The sequence below is a fragment of the Solanum verrucosum genome, unplaced genomic scaffold (genome assembly GCF_900185275.1).
Source record: "Solanum verrucosum unplaced genomic scaffold, falcon-dt-bn FXZP01000103.1, whole genome shotgun sequence".
NCBI classification, from domain to species: domain Eukaryota; kingdom Viridiplantae; phylum Streptophyta; class Magnoliopsida; order Solanales; family Solanaceae; genus Solanum; species Solanum verrucosum.
Genome location: NW_026020048.1, coordinates 2113343 through 2137711, shown reverse-complemented (window position 1 = coordinate 2137711; position 24369 = coordinate 2113343). Strand labels below are relative to the sequence as shown.

The following is a 24369-nucleotide window of genomic DNA, read 5'->3' as shown; positions in this document are numbered from 1 at the left end:
CACAAGCATGCATGCTCTTTATTTTATTTAAATTAGTATCTTAATAAAAGATAAGACGATAAGCATGGACGTATCAGCTGCATAAAAGTCATTGCACCTTACAACATCAAAGATAACTTAAAAAGATGCCACGTTAATTATATGTAGAAATTAGATGCTTGGTTTCAAGTTTAAGTATCTTCAATATGCTCGTAACGAGAGACGCCAAATGCGCAGATTTTTAAAATGACAATGGACAATGTTGTTTGTTGAGAAAAAGATATTTTATTGTCATTTACAAAATAGAAAAAAATGACATTTTTGGATCGTTATGGATAAAAATGAGTAGCAATGCTTGTGTTACAACATGACAGTCCACTTCTGAAGTGATATATTACTAGATGATAAATAAATCATTCTCCATGAAGATCCCTTACTTGAAGGATGTTGAAGTGGAAGAGTTAGCCAACTGAGGCCCAAAGAATACACGTATATATGCTAAGAAACAATGGCAATATACTGTTCAATGGCCTGGATATCAGGGTTTTTAAAAAAAATACTGTTCTATGGCTTGGTGGAAGAAAATACAGATTACAAAAAGAATTTGAGGTATTTGTCACCAGAACACTTGAGCCATCAATTGATTGATGAATTTGAAGAGATGAGTCCAAGTATCTCATTATGTAAACATTGATTCGTCACAAGAAAGCCACCAGACGGAAATATAGTTCTCCGTGCAACTTGATCTGCTGCAAAATCAATTGAACTTCCTTCCCAGTCAGTCACCTGAAAAATATTTGCAAGCATGCTGAATAACTACGATAATAGACTTGTTTATTTTTATGAATGAAAGAATGCTGCCAAACAAAGATTCATGTTAATTGATGTAGTATACACATTTTCCCTTAATCAGAAAGGAAAAGGATAAATAAAAAATCTTTACAACGAGAAGAATCAAGCAATGAAATCAAAAGTGCTCAAAAGATTTCCCTCGCTTAGTCACTTCACTTCCATTTTCCTTATCACAAAGAGTATCAGGCAGAAATATGAAGACCCTTCCTTGCACTTCACAGATGTTTTAAGCCAAATGTTCATGATTACATCACCATGAGAAAGATAATGTAACCTGTCTTGTTACTCATACTTCTATCTTAATAGGAATATTCAGTGTCTATCAAATATAAAAATAAGTATCTCCAAAGGATTAAGGATATATGGGCCTTAATAATTTGGGAAACTCTGTTTTCTTTTAAGGCAAACCGCAGGAATTATGCTCTGTGGTATGAAAGATTTCTCCTCCCAACCAATTTTCAAGTTCTCAAATATATCCATTAGACCTTGATGTGAACCTGCATTAGAAGTGGCCAAAAGAAAAAGAAGATTGATGCCTACATCTTGAGTTATACAAATCCAAAGGTAGTTATACCAGCTGTTTGTTTTCTCCCAAGAACTGGTTATAAATGGAAGTTATAAGCAGATAACTTAAGATTAATGCGTATGCAGAAAAGAATACCTTCAGAGAGACGCATAGACACTCACAACAGAAAAGGAATACCAATAGAGAGACACATACCTTTCCCCCAGCTTCATGAACACATATGATTCCAACAGCATGGTCCCAAGCAGGGGCATAGCCAGAGATTTTCTTCAGTGGAGTCATATGTTCATATCAGAATATTGAACACCCAAAAGAAAGAATATGCTAACACATAGATCTAGTGGTGTCAATAGATGGATGGTTGAGTAAATCCAGTCGACTTGAAGTAACCAACAAAGGAAGAAAAAAACAACTTTACGACAAAATTATCAAATTTCCATGAAATTATTTTTGTTTAATTTTGCTCTCTGGCGCCAATAATTGAAGTAAATTGTTATTCAAATGTGATAGCATAAATGCATTTTTAACAATCTGTAAAATATATATATATATATTGCTTGTTATGAAGTTGTAATGAAAACCTCAAAAGGCTCGTTTCTGCAAATAGTTTGGACCACAGACTATAAACCCAAATTAGTATGCCTTTCTCATAATCTCAAGAAAGTTTGCAGTATCCTATTTTCCTCTTGTTCATAGAAATGTGTAGCATTACCAATGTAACTCCACTAGTTATCTCAAGAAAGTCTGCACTAGTTACTCTTTATTACAACAACTAAGGCGCAATCTCAAGCTAGTTGGGGATGGCTATAAGAATCAGTACTTCGCATGGCGCTCCATATGACCCGTCTCAATCCAATATTTATAATCAGTTTCTCTACTACCAGAAGTCTCTAATTTTTACTCGTGCGTAAATCTCTAACAAGGTTGAAAGACTCCTAGCCAAGTTAGACATACAGTAAACATACAATTTAACTCTTATTGTTTGTAGAAAATTAACCAGGGTAAAACTTGTGCTAGCACCATAAAACATCTTAACAACAAGGGGCTCCACTAAAGGATCACAAGCCTACGACTTTAATGACATGAGGCACAAGTTCACTTGACTGCAGTTATCTGTAATGTGTGAGATTAAAAAATTACCTTCATAACTTTTCTGGTTGTTGCACGAAGAAGAAAAACTGATGCTCTACCAGAAGCCACCATCATATATTTGCACAAACTGCGGAGCAGAAGAAAATTGCATTAAAAGAATGTGCAAAACCCATAAAAAAAACGTGACAACATAACTAGTTTCTAACCCTAAAAGGAGAGTCAAAAAACATTATGGTAAATTCACCACTGAACAATTCATCCAATGGAGTCTAATTTGGAGCATCACAGAAAAATATACAGAATGTGACTGTCGTGATTCTGTCCAGAGGTAATGTAAAATAGTGTCCCTCAATCTCTAATGGAAGTAATTCACGAACCTCTGTCGAAAATGAATTAGATGATGATATTCCACATACAGCAAATAACAAAATATTGCTAAAACAAACAAATTTCCTTCATAGAAAAATGGTGTGCTGGTGTTTGGTGGTGCTTCACAAAACTAATCAAACAGATAAATGACAAATACAATCATCTTAGATGGAGATCAATAACAGAAATAATGTGTGGTCACAGAGGTCAAGTAACGAACTGTGGATTGTGAGCTTTTTCAAGTATAACAAGAATCTGATGCTATATAAGTAACTTGAAGACAACTAATGTAACCAATATCCTGGTCAAATAGTTTCAGGTATGATGGACTTTACTCAAATAGTTTCAGATATGATGGACTGACATTGAAGAATAACAGACACCAAAATATCGCATTGTTAAGTCAGAAATTGCAAAAGGCAATAGACTCCCCCTCCTCCAGAATATTATTCCAAGTAAAACACGAACTTTGAAGAAAACCCATTGTACACAATGAAACAACTATCTGGAAGATGCCTACCAGCACTAATATCTCTATAGTTGCAGCAATTTTGGTGAAGAAAGAAAGCTTAACAGTTACAGGCACAAATAAGAATCCTGAAACCAAGGAAAAAGTTTTTTTTCTAAGTTCCTGAAACAGAGAAATACAAAGATCGAAGGATAAAATCAGGTGGTGGTGAATATTCTCCCAGATGTTACCCTTCCCATCTGTGGTTCAGACAATTTGATGATCATGGACAAATACAATTCCTTGTACAAAGGTACAATTATTAAGATATTCACTGCATTTGTATGTATAAGATCCGTGATAATAGAGTGTTGTATTATGCTCAGAGTATATCATCAGCTCAAATCATATCAGAAACCACAAATAGGTTTCCAACATGATGTAAAACCAGTTCTATCGCATGTTTGACTACTTTAAGTGTGCTTGTGACCAGCATTCAAATTGAAAATGCTTTGATAGGTTCATTCAGCTATAGTAATTTTCTTCCTCAGCTCCACATTTATCTAACCCTTTTTTTTTTAATGAGATTAGTATCACAATTCATTTGATTGTCTACTCCTATTTCAAAATGCATCCACATTTTCAGAGGTCTATCTAGTTTGAAAACATTACTTAAATGTCAATTGTAGGCAAGAGACAATGTTCATCACACATCTAAGCACCAATCTTGCTAAAATAATGCCTGAGAATTATCTTTGACAAGAAGACATCACCTTCCACAGCATGCAGGAACAAGAAGGATGTCTCCATTCCCTATTTTTTCAGAGTCTGTTTTTGCATTAAATGAGGATGATAGAGGAAAAGATTCCCACTTTTTGACTTTCTGGAGTACAAAAACGTGCCTCCTTAAGTACTTGGCATCCATCGACAAAGCATCTTGTCCAACTTTGAGACAACTCAATGGTTAACATGTCCGATAACCTTTGTTTCCACGTTCCACAACCCACGTGAGAAACCATAATCTTCCCTGATCTGGAGAAATTGTTTCCAGTTTCTTGGACCCCGGTGACACAATTAACAAAGTAGTCTTCATCCCAGTTAGGGCACCCCATAACTCCCAAGACAATCTGTCCTTCAACCACAAGAGCCAAAGCCACCTAACAACAAAACCTAACCAAATAAATTGAAGAAATGGCAAGAGGTATAATCTCAATTCAATCAGTTCACAAATCCTAAAGAACATGCTATGATGGAAAGCTATGTAAATAATGTCGGAGACTCTTTGGTTACGAAGACTTCTTTGTGGAGAAACATTAATTACTTTAACCTGAAACAGCGTGTTGTCAGGAAGAAAAAAAGGAACGAAACCAAAGAGGATGAGAGAGACAAAAAGAGAAGTCTGATACGAGTGAAGCTTGAGATTAACCACACCACGCTGTCCATTGTAATTCCAAAATAAAGGTTTCACCCTTATAACATCATTCCTCCCATCCTTCACCAATTGATATGAATTCTTGCCCTTTTGATGAGTAGGGAGAAATTATTGAAAGCAATGGAACTAATACCACCCATACTATAGAGTAATTTCATTGAAAATTAGTAAGCTGCTGGAAATAGTTGAGCTATAGCAGAATACATCAAAACCTTAAGGTGAAAAGGATAATACCAGTAAATAATCTGCATCTTTCAGGATTATTCCCTGTTAAGTGAAAAGTAGCCTTTTGTGGGTAATAAACTAGGAAAAATCAGTACCTAATTCTGGGACACCAAGGTTATAAAAAAAATAGTACCTAATTCAGATTCAGTGATGCTCCATGGCCAGACAATTTGGTACAGGGTTCACCAGACGGGGAATTAGATCAGGTGCCAATCACGTCCCGCCTCAGTCTTGGGGCGTGACAGACTGCTAGCAAGAAAGAGAGTGGTCTGGGCATTAGAAACCTGAGGCAACTTAACAACAGTTTAATGATGAAATGGCTGTGGTGATTTAGTTCAGAACAACATGTCTTATGGAAATAGGCAACTGATGAAAAACTGTCTCTAAAGGACATTGATATTCAAAGGTGGTGCCTGCTCCTTATGGGTTGGGGATTTGGAAAATTATTAGAGCTTTATGGTCGAGTTTTTTTTGAGTGATATTGGTTTCAAAGTGGGTGATGGCAGGAAGATTGCTTTCCATAGTAGTAAATGGATTAGCTATGGTCCATTGATTATGTATTTTCCGTTGGGATTTACTTAGCAACGAGAGGACTTTGAGATGGAGGCTCTCCCGTTAGTAGAGGCTTGAAAGAGCAGTTCCCTAATTTATTAGGACTAATTTTGTTATCTGACACCACTTTGCTCACTAATACAGGGCAAGATGGATGGAATTTCAATTTCAGAAGACATTTGAATGATTGGGACATGGGCAGACTTGCTAAATTTTTGAAAGCCTTGGAATCCTTTCAAGTTTAGCTCATTGTCAGGATATGATGTATTAGAAAGCTCCTAATAAGGGATGCTTCACAGTTAAATCCTGCTACTCGTCTCTAAAAGCTGGTGGTCAACTGGGTAATTCATGACCATGGAGGCAAATTTGGAATGAAAGCTCCATATAAGGAGGGCATTCTTCTCATGCTTCGTTACCAAGAAGACCTGTTTGACACATGAAAACCTTCACAAAAGAAGCTTTCATTTGTGCTCTGGAGGTTACTTATGTGGTGAGAAGTCAGAGAGAATTTATTTAGCATCTGTATTTGCACTCTAAAACCAATCAATTACGCAACTCGTACCTGCTATCTTTGGACATAGTCATGGAAAACAACCCCACATGTTAGTTGTTCTCTTCACTAAAGTTCCTCCGAGATGGTTAGCTTGGGCACTAAGCAACTGATTAGAATTATGCAGGTATTAGTTATGCACTTATGTGGGTATAAGTTAAGCAAGTATTAGTTATGTAGGTATTAGCTATTCCATCTTCTATCCCGCATAAGATAATACATCAATTCCCTCATAACTTATACCTATATTAGTTTGCAGATTTCTGAATTGCAAACCAGACGTTGTATTAATTTTATACATGAATAACTTATATCCTAACTAACTATCAAACGTTGTATAACTTACACACAAATCAATACATCGATAAGCTACCTCTTTACTAGCAACTAAACGACTCCTAATGGTATTTTATAATTAGAATACCTAGACTAGTGACAATCTTCCCTTCTTTCTTTTATGTTGGTTAGAAAGAAGAAAAGAGAAAACAAAAGACAGAAAGAAACAAAGAAAAATAAGAGAAAAATAGATTAAAGACATACCACATAGAGAGCTTCAACACCTTTAACAAACCCTCGCGTCCCATCAATGGGATCCAGCACCTGTACCAGGACCATGAAATTTTATGAAAGGTGCATGACAAAAGGTGTTTCCCCCAAAGTGGAATTGGAAAATCTATTATTTCCTTTCTCAGAAATTCCTTCTTAATGTAAAGGTTTTAAAGATTGTATAGAGTTTATCTGTGAAAATTAGTGAATACTACTCTAGAGTCGATCTCAACTTACCCAGTACGTGGCTGGGTTAGGCCCAAAATTATAAGCATCCTTGCCCCCTCTGTCAATTGCTTTCAAGACACTATCTTCTGTTACTTCGTCTCTAAAAGTTGCTTTATTCGCGACCACATCAACTACTGCTCCTACTAGATTAGTTGACCACAAGAATGATGAGTCCTCTTCAGCCACCAAAGGAATGGACGGGAAGAGTCTGTTCATCTCTATCAGAGAAGGAAGTGATAGAGTAAAAGAAACGATTCAGCTCTGTGCTAAGAGGATAATCAAGGGTGTCAGAAGGGAAACAAAACTATGTCTGTCATGATTGACCATTCTTATATTATTTGATAGTTCATTAGGTACATCTTCGTGTAACAAGAAAAATGCATGTCATGAAGAGAAATCAATTGCAGCAATGTACGGAAGTTGACTCACGAAATAATACTCATCCTGCCACCTTCATCTTACAGTATCAATGCATCCTACCGTATTTACTCTATGTCGAGAACTATAAATAGGTTGAAAAACATTCTTACTAGAGGAAAAACTATGTGGTGAGACAAATTAGACCTCCAACATGCTTGTTGTCTATTCTCCTTCCAATTTTACAAAATATTGTTGAAAACTGATCTCACTTTTAAGTCAACTAATCAACGAAGATGATAAAGAATTCAAGAAAATAAAAATGGATCACCCAAGCTGACCAAAGCCTGCACCCCGAAGTCTGCAATAGTGACTGGGGTTTGGTCATTTTTCTCAAGAATCCTATCATCATTGGAGAACAGCAAACTCTTCACCTAGCAACCATCAACAAAAAATGAGAAAACAAGAAGCTGAACTTTCAATTGGTGACAAAACTTGACAAGCTGTTGATTCCCCTCCCCCTCCCCCCCCCCCCCCCCCCCCAAGAAGAAGGCTAGTTTGATACATACTAGTTATAGTAACATTTCACCAGAACTAAATGACTAATATCATCTCTTAGAAAAGCTAATATCTTTTGTCTCCAAAATCTATGATCTTAAACATTGAGTACACTGTAGAACACTTCACAAACCAAAAATTCCATGTACTAAATCAAATTATACATAGCAGAGAGGAAGTTACTTATTACAAATCCAACCAGTCTTTCCACATGTGTTCTATGGAATTACAATAACATTAGCACGATGTTCGTCAATTGAAAGAAAAACTTATTCTTTTCGGATAATACACTAAATTGACTAACAGTAATTAACCAAATGCACCTCAAATAATAAGTTAACACAATCAATCAACCAAACACACTGTATGCAGCCTTTGTAAGGATTCCTTCTACTCGAACTCATTCCATTCCATTTCAATAATAAGTAATCGATATAAGTAGTGAGCTAAATAAAAGAAATTTACATCAACGCAGAGACGGCAAGCTCGCTCGACAACATCAACAGCAGCTTCCAATTCTCTATAATACTTGGCTTTCTGCTCCGGGAACGGAAAACCCAAACTCGACCTGCAAACGCAGAAAGAGTGAAAATTTAGAATCGGTTAAGGAAAGTGAATGTTTAGCAGCGGCGCGGAGGGTAATCAGCTGTGAGAGACCTCACGGCGGCGAAGCATGGGCGAATTTCCGTACGGAATGGACGTCGGAGATGAGTTCTAGGAAACCGGACGGCGGAGCACCGGAGGAGATCCATCGAGGTACAATAATTACTGCGAAAGGTACATGGTTTATAATGCAACGGATGGAGTTCCGACGGTTGAAATTGGCAGAGACTCCCACGTGTTCTCCGCACGTGCTCAGCACAAGTTATATCTTTTTCTTCTTATTTTATTAAAAACATTTTAGGGAAAATTTATATAAAATAATTCAAATTAATTGTTATAACCACAGTTTCATTTAATTGTAATCCGTAGCAAACACTTGTCATTCGCCTCTCTCCACAGAGAATCTTGCTCGCCACTCTCACTCGTATCTCTCACCTTATACAAACACAAATGTATAAATTGCGTTTGTATTTGTATAAAGCGAGAGAAAATTGTATATACAAATGCAAATACATATATTTTCGTCATATACACTTATAATTATACAAATATAGATCTTCCCCTACCAGTTCTCTTTTGTCTTTCTCTCTTTCTCGCTTTATACAAACACAAATTACAATGTATAATTTGTGTTGTATAAAGCGAAAGAGAGAGATTTGACATACAAATGTTTTATTTTCTATTCAATTGTATACAAATTCAAATTTTATGTTGATATACAAACACAATCATTGATACAGATACATAGTAGTTACATATATATAATTATCTAATTGATATACATATACAATCGATGTGCTTTTATACAAATGAGAGGTCTGCCAGCGATTTATACAAATATGATGCTTAATACTTCCTTGTCCCATTTTATTTGAGGTAGTTTGACTCGGCATGGAGTTTAAGAAAGAAATGAAGACTTTTAAAACTCGTGATCCAAAATGAATGATAGAAATTTGTATAACTGTAAATTATTCCATTAAAGGTAAAATAGACATTTTATAGTTAAATTGTTACTTAATATAGAAACATGTCATTCTTTTTGGAACTGACTAAAAAGGAAAGTAAGTTGCATAAATTGAGACAGTGAGAATAGCATATATAAAATTTGTTATGTAGGACAATTATACAAACTATAAAAATACAAATATAACTTTTTATGTTTGCTAAACCTAAACTTTTTATATAACACATTTTATATACTCATCTATAGGAAAAACAAACGTTTTTAACTGAAGTTTTAAATATAGAAAATACATTTTCTAACCTATAATATGTAGTAGAAAATATTTCAATTTTTTTCGAAATGTCTTTTCTTTGTGGATTTATAACTTGCAAATAAAGAGGGTTTTCAGACTACATGGCTGTTATTTGTTTCTTCAACTGTTACTTGAGCTTGAACTTACAACTTGATATTATTTTTAAAAATTTAGTTTGTAATTTGAAGGTGTATTTCGATTAAGGATTGTTCTATCTTATAAATTGTTGAAGAAAAAAAAATGTTGTTTAAAACCTTGCTCAGGCACCACAAAGAAGAGGAGAAAACAAAATTGGAGCTTAATTAGGTTTACAAAAGATGAATTTAGTGGAAAGCCAGAAGAGAACAAAATAGATGATGAAAATTATTCAATCCCTTCTCAAGTCTTCTGATTGTCTTCGCAAGGTAAAACCTTTAAAGAAAAATTCTTTCTTTAACATTTTTTTGTTTTGTTGTGTCAAGTTAGCTACTTTTTCGGTTCCCAAATATTTTTCTTTTCTTTTCTAATTTGCAGGAAATTTGGAGTTTTCAATATGGTAAACCAATTAGATTGAAGAACTGTAGTTTTACTAGTTGTGCAAGTATAAATTCACTGGTTCTTGATGATTGTTCAGATGAAGAAAATGAATATTATCCATCTATTGTTCATCAGCGAGTAGTGAAAGATAATGGGTATTTTGATCATACTTATTATCTAAGCCTACTAGATTGTTGCTTGAGTGAAGGGTCAATTGTAGATGCCAAGAAACTACAAGGGAAGTTGTTGACATTGGGATTTGGCGACGACTATAGGATTGGTGCTAGGTTTCTTGATATTTATGTTGCTGGTGGAGATTTATCGAGTGCATTGCAAATATTTGATAATTTGCCAATAGGAATTAGAAATGTGTCTTGCTGGAATAAATTACTGTCTGGTTTTTCACGGATAAAAAGAAATGATGAAGTTTTCAATTTGTTTTCCCAAATGATAAGAGAAGATGTTAATCCAGATGAGTGCACATTTTCTGAAGTTCTGCAAGCTTGCAGTGATAACAAGGCTGCATTTCGTTTCCGGGGTGTTGAACAGATTCATGCTTTGGTTACACGCTATGGGCTTGGCTTGCAGCTCATTGTTTCTAACCGTTTGATTGATTTGTATTCTAAAAATGGATTTGTAGATTCTGCTAAGCTAGTCTTTGAGGATATGCTGGTAAGGGATAGTTCGTCTTGGGTTGCCATGTTATCTGGTTTTTGTAAGAACAACCGAGAAGAGGATGCTATTCTCCTATATAAGGATATGCGTACATTTGGAGTTATTCCGACTCCATATGTTTTCTCGAGTGTTATAAGTGCATCCACAAAGATAGAAGCATTTAATTTGGGGGGACAGCTCCATTCTAGCATCTATAAGTGGGGATTTTTATCTAATGTTTTTGTTAGTAATGCCCTTGTTACATTGTATTCTCGCTGTGGATACTTAACATTGGCAGAAAAAGTATTTGTTGAAATGCCGCATAAGGATGGAGTAACCTATAATTCCCTAATCTCTGGTCTCTCTTTGAAAGGATTCAGTGATAAGGCTCTACAGTTATTCGAGAAAATGCAGTTAAGTTCATTAAAACCTGACTGTGTTACAATTGCGAGCCTCTTGGGTGCTTGTGCATCATTAGGAGCTCTTCAGAAGGGAAGACAACTGCATTCTTATGCAACAAAGGCAGGTCTATGCTCAGATAGCATTATTGAAGGTTCTTTACTTGACCTTTATGTTAAGTGCTCTGACATTGAAACAGCCCATAATTTTTTCCTCGGAAGCCAGATGGAAAACATTGTTCTTTGGAATGTGATGCTCGTGGGTTATGGGCAGATGGGTGATTTGGATGAATCATTCAAAATCTTTTCACTGATGCAGTTTAAAGGGCTACAACCTAATCAATACACATACCCCAGTATATTGAGAACTTGTACATCTGTTGGCGCTCTGTATCTTGGAGAACAAATACATAGCCAAGTATTGAAAACTGGCTTTTGGCAGAATGTTTATGTGTGTAGTGTGCTTATAGATATGTATGCAAAGCATGAAAAATTGGATGCAGCAGAGAAAATCTTTTGGCGTCTGAATGAGGAAGATGTTGTATCTTGGACATCTATGATAGCTGGATATGCTCAGCATGACTTCTTTGTTGAAGCTCTTAAACTTTTTAGAAAAATGCAAGACCATGGTATTCGATCTGATAACATAGGATTTGCAAGTGCAATCAGCGCATGTGCCGGCATTCAAGCACTCTATCAAGGGAGACAAATCCATGCACAGTCAGTGATGTCAGGCTACTCATTAGATCATTCAATAGGCAATGCGTTGATTTTTCTTTATGCGAGATGCGGCAAAATACAAGATGCATATGCGGCATTTGACAAAATTGATACAAAAGATATTATTTCGTGGAATGGCTTGGTATCAGGATTCGCCCAAAGTGGATTTTGTGAAGAAGCATTAAAAGTATTTTCTAGATTGCACGGAGATGGAGTGGAGGCTAACATGTTCACATATGGATCTGCTGTTAGTGCCGCTGCTAATACCACTAATATTAAACAGGGGAAGCAGATTCATGCTAGAATAATAAAGACTGGTTATAATGCCGAAAGAGAAGCTTCCAATATCCTGATCTCATTGTATGCGAAGTGCGGAAGCCTTGTGGATGCCAGGAAAGAGTTCCTTGAAATGCAAAATAAAAATGATGTTTCATGGAATGCCATGATAACAGGCTATTCTCAACATGGATGTGGCAATGAAGCTATAGAACTGTTTGAGGAGATGAGACATCTTGGTGTGAAGCCAAACCATGTCACTTATTTGGGTGTTTTATCAGCGTGTAGCCATGTGGGTTTAGTGGATAAGGGGCTTTGCTATTTCAATTCAATGAGTAAGGATTATGGTTTAATGCCAAAACTAGAACATTATGCATCTGTTGTAGACATTTTAGGACGAGCTGGCCATTTGCAGCGTGCAATGAAGTTTGTGGAGACGATGCCAGTAGAACCTGATGCAATGGTTTGGAGGACCCTCCTAAGTGCTTGCATAGTTCACAAGAACATTGAAATAGGGGAAGAGACAGGTCACCGCCTCTTAGAATTGGAGCCTCAAGACTCAGCAACTTATGTTTTATTATCAAACCTATATGCAGTTCTTGGAAGATGGGACTCTCGGAACCAGACAAGGCTACTGATGAAAGATAGAGGTGTTAAAAAAGAACCAGGTCGTAGCTGGATTGAAGTTAAAAACACTATCCATGCATTTTTTGTTGGGGATAGACTCCATCCACTAGCAAATCATATCTATGACTTTGTGGAGGAACTAAATAAACGGGTAGTTATGATTGGTTATGTTCAAGACAATAATAGTCTTTGGAATGATCTGGAGTTGGGACAAAAAGATCCAACTGCTTATATTCACAGTGAAAAGTTAACTATTGCATTTGGACTTCTAAGCTTGCCTGAAATGATTCCCATACGAGTGATGAAGAATCTTCGTGTCTGCAATGACTGCCACAATTGGATAAAGTGTGTGTCGAAGGTTGCAGATCGAGCCATTATTGTACGGGATGCATACAGGTTTCATCATTTTGCAGATGGTCAATGTTCCTGCAATGATTTCTGGTAATTGGAACTATTGAAGGTTGAGACGACATAGTAAACTTCCAGTGTTTGAGATTGATGCTCTGGATACCTTTATCAATAGAGGTATTAACACTTTATCTTGATGATCATAATGATTATAGCCTTGGTTCAAAAGTCAATTTAACTAAAATCCGTAATATTCATCACTTTTCAATTATCAAAAGTTCCCTATGATATATTTCAGTGCCCATTTTCTCAGATCTGACAAAGCTACTGATTTAATTGCTATGATTAAGCGTACCATTTTCCCCGTCAGGAAGCACAATTATAATTAGGTGTTACTCTGATCTGTAAAAATATAAAAAGAACCTCATGCTAATGCTATCTTCTCGATAAACTCATCAGTACTCTACATTCGTTAGTTATAAAACTATGAAGCATATATACTTCTATGTCGATGTTTGCATATTATTAGAAGTTTAAACCTCTGGAGTATGTAAGCTTCCTTCTTTTGCAGTCACCAAAGGATGACTGGTTTGCTCAGACCATGTGTAAACATATCCCTAGTGATCAATAAGGTTGTATGCACTTCTCGCTCTTGGTCTAGTGGTAAGAGCGCAGTATCGAAATGTGTGGATTAGTTGCACATAAGGAGTTTGAATCCACGGCAGACAAAAGCCTAGTATTTAAGTGTAGAAGAGTAACACTTCGGGGTGGCCCAGTGGTTTGGGCTTGGGACTTCCATGTTGGAGGTCTCAAGTTCGAAACCCCTTGCCAGCAAAAGCAAGGGGTTTGCCTTTTGGGTCGAGCTCGTCGCACCGGGTTTGCCTAGTGCGGGTTACCTCTCCTATGTGGTTTGCGAGCTATTGCATAGGAGCGGGGGTTTTACCATGTGCGCACCCAAATGATAGCGGCTGCGGGTTTTCCTTGTCATCAAAAAAAAAAAAAAAAGTGTAGAAGAGTAGAGGGGCAGGTCCACTGTCCACCAAACACCAAGGTTTGAACCATACGCCGCGGCCCCCGAGTATTTCTTGGCTATATAAAAATGGTCTCAAGTAGGTTACAAGGTTGCCAAAATTACCATGATTTCATGTCTCTCTTCTGCTTTGGCAACCTCGCTCTCTTCTAGCCCCTCTTTCTTTTAGTGTCACTCTGGCTTGAAACTCTTTTGAGAATATGTATTGACGTGTATACACACATTAACGTGTATACATGGTTGCTGACTAGTTGCTGTCAACTGCAGTGCATTAGTTCCAAACAACTGGACCAAGAGCTGCTTCATGAGTCCTCACTGGTGATAGCTGCTGGTAATGTTCTTCACTCTTAGTTTATGTCCTTCTCTTTCAAGTTGTAATTGTCTATTTGTAGCGGAGTAATTGTGTCATGCAAGTATTTTGTTCAGATTTTCTTTAGTCAATGTCATAGTAATCAAATTTGCAGAGCATCCAGATAAAAATGAAAAACCGAAGGATCAAAAGAGTGAGCTGAAGTGAAGCTCAAAATTATGAGCCTCAAGGTGAAAGGACCAGTGGATATGTATCTGAACTGGTTAGTATATTATGTTACCATTGTCTGGTACCTTCACAGTGTTTTTCTTTTTAATGAGATGGTGTCTGGCCAGCTTGTACACACCTAGATTATTCCACCAACACATGTACCAAGTAACTCTTGCCTCCAAGGCTCAAGTAAGATGAGAAAAAAATTCCTGGTGATTTTTTTTTCTTTGCTTCTGCTAGGAATCCACCAATTTTTTTTAAAAATTATATTGTGAACAACATAAGTTTTGAGGGAAAAGCTGTTAACGTTACTCAGTCCTTGCACTGTTCTACATGGTTTGATGGACTAAAGAATCAAGTAGCTATAGAGCAAATACTGTCGGTTATCTTTCTCGATAGGGAAATCCTAACCCAGTAAGCAGATATTATTATAATATATAAACAAGCATTTAAATTATGATGCCATCTTTTAATTAGCTTGTACCTTACAAATATGGAAGTGCATCCTTTATATAAGGACTGCAGGGTGAGAAATAAGGTTGACAAAACGCTATTTCAAGTGTTATCCATTTATTTCGTGAAGGATTTTGAAAAACTGAAACTCCAGTCACCGGAGGCAGATGCTGCTGTTGAGGCTCGCAAGAAAAATGTGGAAGATGCAGGCAAAGATTAATGGTGAATGACACGTCAGATATGGAATGGATGGTTGAGCAACCATTTTAAGATGCAGACTAACCTTGTAAGTTGTTTCTGTCCCAACATCATGTTTCACAATTCTGTTTTGTCCCACATATGCGTTGTAGAAGATAAAAGAGAAGGAAATACCTAGCTAGGAAGCAAAGAGGTAGTAGACTCACGGTCTGATGCAATTCGAGATCTGTAGCTTTGGCTGGAAAAAGAGTATCACTCTTGTTGATCTAGGTAGTTGGTTGTTATGAGAGATTATGTTCTTGGTATTTGATAATACAAATTAGTGTTAACATTCTCAATGTCCAACGACTGTTACTTGGCATAGCTACAAAGGGGAGGTTTTCAGTTTTGTAAGACCTTGAAATTCAAATCTATGCCCTTTAAGCAAGTTTCCATATCCAAAATAACTTGCAAATCTCACAACTCATTGTTATGAATTGCTGGACAAAATACAATATGAAGTCGGTATCTTAAGGAAGACAACATTGCATATACTACGATAATATCTATGCACCTCCTAGTTCACCAATTTCTGTCTCTGGGTGAAGAAAAAACTTTATGATCAAATATCGCGTTTCGTATGATTGATCACATGAAAAATAAAAATTGACGTAGAGTTGAGTGAGATTAATCTTGAAACCAAAAAAAAAAAAAAACTTATATTTTGATTGAATTAATAACATCTTGATTTGAAGACGGATTGAATAAAACAGAAATAATCCCTTATTATTCTGAAGTGGTAATTCTACATAATATCCAGAAGGGAAAAGAAAAGAAAACATACACTCATAAAAAAGTTTTAAGGTGTTCTTTTGTGACCTCAAATTTCGATTTCTCTTGCCCTACCTACACAAAAAAAGTTGACTTGTTGCTTGCCTTTTGTAACTTGTTGATGCAGGGATCGTGGTAGTTGAACCTTTTTGCAGCAATCACAGACTTCCACTTGTGGTATCGCCCTTTCGCTGAAACCAAACAGTTGCATTAATTTATCCATAGAGAGAAGGGGAGGGAGTATATATGAAGCTTTGACGTCAACAGAAAAGAGATGTGAATTGTCGTTATTTTTTAGACTTCGTAGGCATATATACTTGTGATTTAAATCCCAATCCTAAGAAAATTGGGTTTTCCTACTTCAAAAGGGGGATATCAAGTTCCAAATTCACTGTTTTCCAACATTGGTTTTGATTAGGAATTTATGTGTATGGGGTTTCCTTTTGTCCAATTAGAAAACGGTGGAAGATTAAAATCAAATTTAAAAACAACACCGCTAAAAGGTTAATAATGAATGACTGGAGAATTGACACAGCTCGACAAGTTTCAACTTGGAATGGCGAAATTTCGCCTGGAACATTAAAGACTTGTTAAAGTTCTTCACTGAAAATGAAGCTATTTGGATGATTATAGATTCTGACTGCAGTACAGATGAAAAGAGAAATATCCTCACGTCATCGGACTACTTTGCGAAGGGAAGAAACAAAAAGAACATAGATTTATAAGCTATACATTCTGACTGCAGTCATGAATCATTCTCCACACCATTTCAGTATATTATCTGTCCATAGAGACCGCAAGAGGAAAGATACAAGTATTGATGAGAAACAGCAGAGAGATACTGATGACTACGAGGAGGAAGAAAACGGAGAGACATTGATATGTATACTGCTATATGCTGTGATTCGTCAAAAGAATGCAAGTATCATTAACAATTGATGAATTGGCGGAAATCTTCATTAGTATCTGACTATTGATTTGTCACAATAATGCCAAAAAGAATGTCAAAGAACTGATGAATTTGAAGAGATCATTCCAATAATCTTGCTATGTAAGCTCCCATTAGTTACAAGAACACCGCCTGAAGGAAAGATGAGTCTCCGTTCAGTTTGATCTGCTGCAAAATCAAGTGAACTTCCTTCCCAGTCAGTCACCTGACAAGTAAGGTGCACAGTAAATAACCAGGAATTGAGCAATCTAGTCTTGCTTATCTTTTATGAATGAATCATCCACATGCAATTTACTATAGCGCATAAGTTGTAGAACATAGGATAAAGTCTGTCATAACAAGGAGTAGGATCAAAGACAAAACTTCTTAAAAGGTGGGCCTTTGCTTTGGGTCCAAGTGGACAATGTCATATGCAGAACAATTATGTAGATCGAACATAAGAAAGAAAATTGATGCCAGTGAATACTGCATTGAGTAGGGGAAAGAAGATCTTTTGCTTCATGCATTTGCTTAGTGTCAGCCGTCAGGAAATATAAATGCCTGGATATGAAGTTGTGAACAACTTTTCAGTAAGCAGATAAGTGGAAAGCAGTAGGTGGTGTAATGTAGGATAACACATTCTCCTCCCGTTGCTGCTATCTCTTGCAGTGTCCCAGATCTTTCAAATCAAATATGGGTTGATTTTTTGTTAAACATACGAGAAAGTTTAAGAATTTAAAGTAACAAGAAATAAACCTATAAAACGAGCCTCTTGTCACTTTGTGATTCTTCATAAGTAAATAAAGTTTGTGTCTTCTAACATGGAATTTTAAGTTCCATGAATCACTATTTAGGACCCTCACTCAATGCTTCAGATAATATAATTTTTCAAGGCAAGCCAATCAAAGCATGAATCAGTCAAGCAAGAGAGTCAACCTCCAGAATTTGACCAGTTCTCATTTTTAAAAAATTTCCTTTAAAGCAGTGATGATAAGCCTTCAAAATACTATATCCAGACTAAAAAGGAAAAGATAAAAGCTATATCTTCAAATCTGCAATACCAGAGGGTGTACTTTACATGACTTAATTCTTTTTATTAAAGAAAAAATGAAAAGCGTGTTGATTACATGCAATATAGTTGACAACTGTTTGTATAATTAGATAAATGATATATCAGCAGCACCGACTTCTCTTAGAACTGGCTGTAAGATGGCAACTGTTGGCGGGCAAGTAAAGATATAGAAGGTATGTCAAAAAAGAAACCAACAGAGAAATGCATACCTTCCCTCCAGCTTCATGGACACATATGATTCCAACAGCGTGGTCCCAGACCTACATTCAACAGATATGAGCATCATACTGCTCTACTAATTTTATAATTTCTCGAGAATATACTATCACCTTGATAATAGATGTTGCCTTCTTCCCCTGAATGTAAACCGATGCTCTACCAGAAGCCACCATCAGATATTTGCACAAACTGTAAATTTAGAAGAAAAAATTGAATAAAACAAATGTGCAAAAACCATCATGAAAATTGAAATAGTACTTTGATTGCAGCCCTCAAAAGAAGAAGAAAGAAGACAATACAAAAGTAATTACAACTCAGCTGTTCAGGCTAAAAGGGAAATGAATTTTATAATCACTTGAAGAATGGTTCTGAGGGCACTCTGTTTCCTAGAGTATTAAAATAGAGCATTCAATCTCTTCTGGATGTGAATGATAAGCCTCTTCTCCATTAAGTTGACGATTGTTACCGAGTGCCAGTCCAAATTCCAACTTGGACGCCAAAATTTATTATAGAGCTAGTTTCATTTGGAGAAGAGGTTTGTGATGTTACAATGACTAATCAAATTCTAAACATATAAAGGGAAAATGACAAATACTCTAGTCGAATTCTAAACATATATAAGAGAATGGTGCGGGATTAGTATATGAACAAACTAAGAAGAACCGCAGATTTGTATGCTTTCAGATCTAACAACAGCACATGCTATATTTGTTAGAGTCAAATAAAAGGGGGGAAATGAAGACAATATAAGAGGTTATGCAACCGCAGGCAGCTTTAATTTTTTAAGGTACTGAATGACATTCCAATAATGCACAAAGTCTGCAGAAAACTTTATGTTGCTGAATCGCACATCATCAAGACGCAATGAACATACTTTCTCAGTAACTACAAGACCATGACCTGCAGTTTACAGAATATGTATCTATTGAGTGCCGTTCAACTCAAGAAAGACAGGCACCAAAAAGTTTTACCAGCTTAGCCTACTGTAAGAAAAGAGTTGTTGGGCATCATATTAAAGACATTCCTAGAACAACTGCAATTACTTAGAAGAGAAAGCAAGCTTGCATTCCTAGAACAAGTGAAGCAACTTAAAAGATAAAGCAAGCTAATATTTGCTGGAACAAATGAAAAGATCCTGGATCATTAAAATAAAAAGACCATAGGGAAAGATAAGGCTGTGAGCTTGAAGGAAGACTTCACCCACATTTTTTCTTTCTATCTTGGTGGACTGAGAAACGCTTAATCAACACTTGGTACACTGCACAACTAAATAAGGTAGTCCAAAGTGTATTTTGATGTCTAAGATCCATGATAGTGCAGTACTGCTCAACATTTTCTCTTTCTCAGAAAGTAAACTTAAATTCTATATAAAAGAACAAATATCATCTTCAACGAGATGATTAAAGTTGAAGCAAATTTGTAGTAATTGACTTATTTTATCAAGTAAATTGAGATTTCATTAATACTGCATCCAGCAGATGCCGAAATGTACAAGCAAAGGGCTGCAGTAGTTAACTTATTTATGTGCCTTCTAAGGAATTTTTTTTTAATTTCTATTTAAAAAAATAAAATAAAATAAATCCTAGTGCCATGGATTATAAGTTCACTTGAGGCGATGATTCTAATTAAAAATGCTCTTGATTGATAAATTCTATTAAAGATGCTCTTGATTGAAAAATCACCTCAACCTTTCCCCAGCCCAATCTTTATCTAGGTCCAATTTGCAAAGGAAATCATTGTATCCCATTTATTTTTTATTTCATCATCAACCCCTCTGTATTGAATTTCATCAACCAAATTGGAGCCCTATAGAGGTAAAAACTTCCACGACTGCGAACAGCAGGAAAGAAAGATTTCACACCACAAATCTAAGCATCCTTTCTTTTCACATCAGAAATCTACGTATCCTTTCTTTATCTAGGTTCACATATGTTAAGAATATGAAATTTGTTTTTGAGAAGAATAATTCACCTCCCACAGCATGCAGACAGAAGAAGTATGTTCCCTTCTCCTATGTTCTCAGAGTCTGTTTTTGCATCAAATAAACCTGACAAGGGTAAAGATTTCCATGTTTGACTTTCAGGAATAGTAACGCGTGCCCCCTGCACCATTTGGCAGCTGTCAACAGAGCATCTGGTCCAAGTGTGAGGTGACTCATTGGTTAGTATGTCTGACAACCTCTTTGTCCATGTTCCACAACCCACATGAGAAACCATGATGATCCCTGATCTGGAACTTTGATTTTCTTGGACCACAATGATAGAATTATCAGAACAGTCTTCGTGCCAATTGGGGCAGCCCATGACTCCTAAGACAATCTTTCCTTCAACTACAAGTGCCAAACCAACCTGAAAAGATACAACAATCTTGGCCAAATAAGCATGGGAAAGGTGAAAAAGACACGACTCTAATCCAGGCAACCTACTGTAATAATGTATATGATGTCATCAGTTTAGTTATCAGCTCTTGTATTTGTAGAAATGTTAATTACTTCATGATAAGTGAATCAGACTGCACTCTTTTTGGTGATGTAATTAAATTGTTTAAGAAAAGCATCAAGGAGATGCAAAGTTACAAGGAAAATGAAGAGCTGCATCAAAACAAAATAAACATGACTGCACTTTATTGAGGCGAAATAGAAAGAACCAAAGACGTTTAGGACAGATGAGTTTAATTTTGCCACCACTGAGGCCTTTAGTTTAACAGCATCACAATCTCCGGTACAATTCCAAACCTAAGGTTTCTCTTTCAATATATATAATTCACATATGCATAATGTAATTTTCTGACAATGGGTATTCAGTTGATCACTCTTGGCCCTGCCATTGAGCACCTACATTCCCAGTTCCCAGTGGGAACTAACTGGCACAACGGGCAGATGAAGAGAGTGAGTTTGACGTGACCCCTCAAACTAATTACCCCCTACCTTGGCCAGTTCCCTGGAAAACAACCTCAAAATGTTAAAATAGTTTTTTCTTTTCCAGTTTCTCTCATTCTTGCTCTTCCCTTAAATTATTTGGAAAATTAAAAAAGAAACAAAGCATATAAGACTAATTACATTAAACAGAAAGGAAAAGGATTGAGAAGCATACCACATAGAGAGCCTCACTACCTTTAACAAACCCTCGTGTACCATCAATAGGATCCAGAATCTGTACGAGGTTGGAAATTTATGAGTGCAGCCCAAATAACTATGCAAGTATAAACTACAAACATGCCTTTTTGTCGGCTGTTCAGGGAATGGACGATAAAAGTTGATTTATTTTAATCACAAAAATCATACAGAGTAAAGACAGACAAGGAAGTATTTCCTGATGTCATATTGATAGAAGTGCGGAGGGCAGGGCTTTAAAATATTAGCCTTGGTCTAGTAAAAGTCAATGTACAAAGGAAGACTTTTCAACGAAAAGAAGGTTGTCCGAGGGGCAGGAAACTGTTTCCATATATTCTACCATCCATCCAACCCCCCACCTACCACAACCTGTTCGATAACCTTTTGAAATGTTTCCCAGGAGATATTAATGACACAATTCTAAATTAGCCAAAATTCTAGAAAGAGAATCAAATTTTGGAATTCTCCAGAACAATGAAACTTTGTATTCAACATAAAATTGGACAAATGATCATCAACTAGACAAATGTGTTTTTCATACAAAATGTGAAAGAGCAAACACAACATGAATTAAGGAATTCTAGTTCCCTTCAGAAACTTTCCCTTAGTTTGAAGCCTTTGGAGTACTTTAATCTCTTATCACATGAACTTAGCGAATATCTTTGGAAGCAGCATGAAACTCACCCAGTAAGTGGCTGGCTCGGGCGCAAATACATAAGCATCCTTTCCCCCTCTGTCAATTGCTTTCAAAATATTATCTTCTGTTACTTCATCTCCTAAAGTTGCTTTATCCTTTACAACATCAACCACTGAGCCAACCAGATTATTTGAACGCAAGAATGCTGAGTCCTCTTCAGCCACCAGAGGGATGGAGGGAAAAAGTCTGTTCATCTCTATCAGAATAAGGATGTAATCCAGTCAAGAAACAATTCATCTTAGCTCCAAGAAGAAACTTGATCAGGCAATTTGTCTTTTTAAACAAAGAAGAAAATTTTAAGCACAAAAAATCATATCCATAATTTTCAGTATTGTTAAAAACTACATTCTCATTTCATCATTCTTCAAAAATTATACTCATAACTTAATCATATTACTTCCATGAATATCACTGCTTCTTCTTTTTTTGAGTGATGGGGATGTACTAGATAGCTGAAACTGCACTCAGTAAATAAAAAGGAACATACAGTATAATTTACCCAAGCTAACTAAAGCCTGCACTCCAAAATCTGCAATGGTGACTGGGGTCTGGTCATTTTTCTCAAGAATCCTACCATCACTTGAGAACAGTGACTTCTTCACCTAGAAATCATAAAGAGATCACCATTCTTAGTGGCTAAAATGGTTGCACTACTTGACATACGGACTACTGAAAATAAGAAAAAAGATGACTATTGGAGAAATGCTTATATTTAAACTCAACCACTTCATGAGTCAGATGTATAGAAGTAAAGCAAGTTTCACCTAAACTAAGTGACTAGTGTGCCTTGTTTGAGATGAGGTGCAGACAACTTGTTTCAAAAGTCTTTAATTTTAAGTACCTCAGAACAAGATAGTATTAGTTTAGCAATGTGCATTGGCTATGAAACTACTTAAATGATAGGAAAACCTGCATGCATATTGAATAGCAGAAAGCAGTAAGCAATGCCTTTTTGAATCCACATTGTAACCAATTCCAAGAACTTTAGTCTAAAATTCATCATATCTTTCAATTGAACTCAAAAGACTCTCTCTAAGACTCTGGAACGAAAAAGTAGCTTTGAAACTCAAACTATTTTTGGTTGATTAGCTCCAACAGTAGTTGCCAAATTAAGGCAACAGAAAACTGAGCACTACCGGTCCCAATTTGTATTTGATACCTTCTAAAACGTTTGATACACATCCATTTCCATACAACTTTGAGAGAATCATCTTTGCATAACTTCAATATTCTCTTCTACTATCACTACTACAGTAAATAAGTCAAATTAAATTCTGAATTTGTGTTTAAGTCTTAACATCCTTCAACTATTCTACTTCAAAATAACTTTGTTAATAATTTTGTATCTACTCAAATACTGTCATATAAAATGGAAGTGAAGGAGTAATTAGCTAATTAATCAAAATGACTGGAGAAATTACATCAACGCAGAGACGACAAGCTCGTTCGACAACATCAACAGCAGCTTCGAGCTCGCTATAATACTTGCCTTTCTGCTCCGCGAACGGAAGGCTCAAACTCGACCTGGAAGAAGAAAAATCACACTCATATATCAATCAATTTGTGTCTCAGTCTCAAACTAATTGAGGTCGAATATATGAATTCAATAACTGAAGAAAAAAAAGATATGCAGAGAAGTGTCGGCTGTGGGAGACCTAACGGCGACGAACCGCCGGCCAAGTGGCGTACGGAAGGGAAGTTGAGGATGAGCTGCAGGGAAGCGGGAGGCGGAGTAACGGAGAAGATCCATAAAGGCAATGAAATTGGAGTCAAGTCAGGTAGTTGTTAGTTGTTATTCCTGGAATGTACAACTATTACTGCGAAATGTACCTGGGTTAAATTTGTTTACTTGAAGAGTAGGCTTCTAATAGTGGAAAGCGGTGCACCGAAGTTTTAGTCATGATTCAATAGCTAGCCGCTAGGTCCACTTATTTTTGTTGATTTCTGACCTTTCGAATCAATTTAGTTGGTAACTTGGTATAATGAAAAAGACGGAATGATTTGAAAGACCATTATACTTGGTTTTGTTTGTCATCTATATCCTTCTACTCATAACTTTGCCAACTGAATACTTAAAATTATTAAAACACACTATTTTAAACTCTTTTTGACCGTTGACTAAGCTTATGTGGTGTTTTTTGGCTGTATCATATCAAGAGATTGGTTACACACATTTAAAAGCAAGTGAAGACAACTATTTAATTTTTTTTAAAAAAAG

At 36.2% G+C, this 24369-nt stretch overlaps 2 protein-coding genes and 1 pseudogene across 6 annotated transcripts; 1 reads left to right on the top strand and 2 right to left on the bottom strand.

The window, feature by feature from the left end:
• Window positions 1–583: 583 nt before the first annotated feature.
• Window positions 584–8514, bottom strand: LOC125821929 (putative PAP-specific phosphatase, mitochondrial; annotated as a pseudogene).
• A 1412-nt stretch (window positions 8515–9926) lies between these two features.
• Window positions 9927–14746, top strand: LOC125821928 (pentatricopeptide repeat-containing protein At4g13650). Of its 5 annotated transcripts, none has more exons than XR_007442623.1 (4): window positions 9927–9977; window positions 10087–13289; window positions 14410–14473; window positions 14616–14746. XR_007442623.1 is itself a non-coding variant. In XM_049501282.1 (2 exons), exons 1-2 carry the CDS (start codon window positions 9927–9929, stop codon window positions 13207–13209), a joined length of 3174 nt encoding a protein of 1057 aa, XP_049357239.1. In that variant the 3' UTR covers window positions 13210–13604. The 5 variants fall into 5 exon arrangements, 1 of the variants encoding a protein (XP_049357239.1); XR_007442622.1 differs by having other exon boundaries at window positions 14607–14746; XM_049501282.1 differs by lacking the exons at window positions 14410–14473; window positions 14616–14746 and having other exon boundaries at window positions 10087–13604.
• Window positions 14747–16982: 2236 nt separating this feature from the next.
• LOC125821930 (putative PAP-specific phosphatase, mitochondrial) lies at window positions 16983–24004 on the bottom strand. The gene is made up of 9 exons (XM_049501283.1): window positions 23807–24004; window positions 23573–23675; window positions 22651–22753; window positions 22139–22347; window positions 21435–21494; window positions 20314–20690; window positions 18453–18531; window positions 18333–18383; window positions 16983–17277 (listed from the first exon to the last, which is right to left on the bottom strand). Exons 1-9 carry the CDS (start codon window positions 23899–23901, stop codon window positions 17128–17130), a joined length of 1227 nt encoding a protein of 408 aa, XP_049357240.1. The 5' UTR covers window positions 23902–24004; the 3' UTR covers window positions 16983–17127.
• Between the last annotated feature and the right edge of the window lie 365 nt (window positions 24005–24369).

Excerpts from the sequence above, each read along its gene's own strand:
- LOC125821928 (XM_049501282.1), top strand. The coding sequence starts at position 9,927 with ATGATGAAAATTATTCAATCCCTTCTCAAGTCTTCTGATTGTCTTCGC. Across the intron at positions 9,978-10,086 it reads CTTCTGATTGTCTTCGCAAG|GAAATTTGGAGTTTTCAATA; the intron begins GTAAAACCTTTA and ends TCTAATTTGCAG.
- LOC125821930 (XM_049501283.1), bottom strand. The coding sequence starts at position 23,901 with ATGGATCTTCTCCGTTACTCCGCCTCCCGCTTCCCTGCAGCTCATCCT. Across the intron at positions 20,691-21,434 it reads GTAGTGAGGCTCTCTATGTG|GTTGGTTTGGCACTTGTAGT; the intron begins GTATGCTTCTCA and ends GTATCTTTTCAG. Across the intron at positions 17,278-18,332 it reads TCCATGAAGCTGGAGGGAAG|GTGACTGACTGGGAAGGAAG; the intron begins GTATGCATTTCT and ends CTTACTTGTCAG.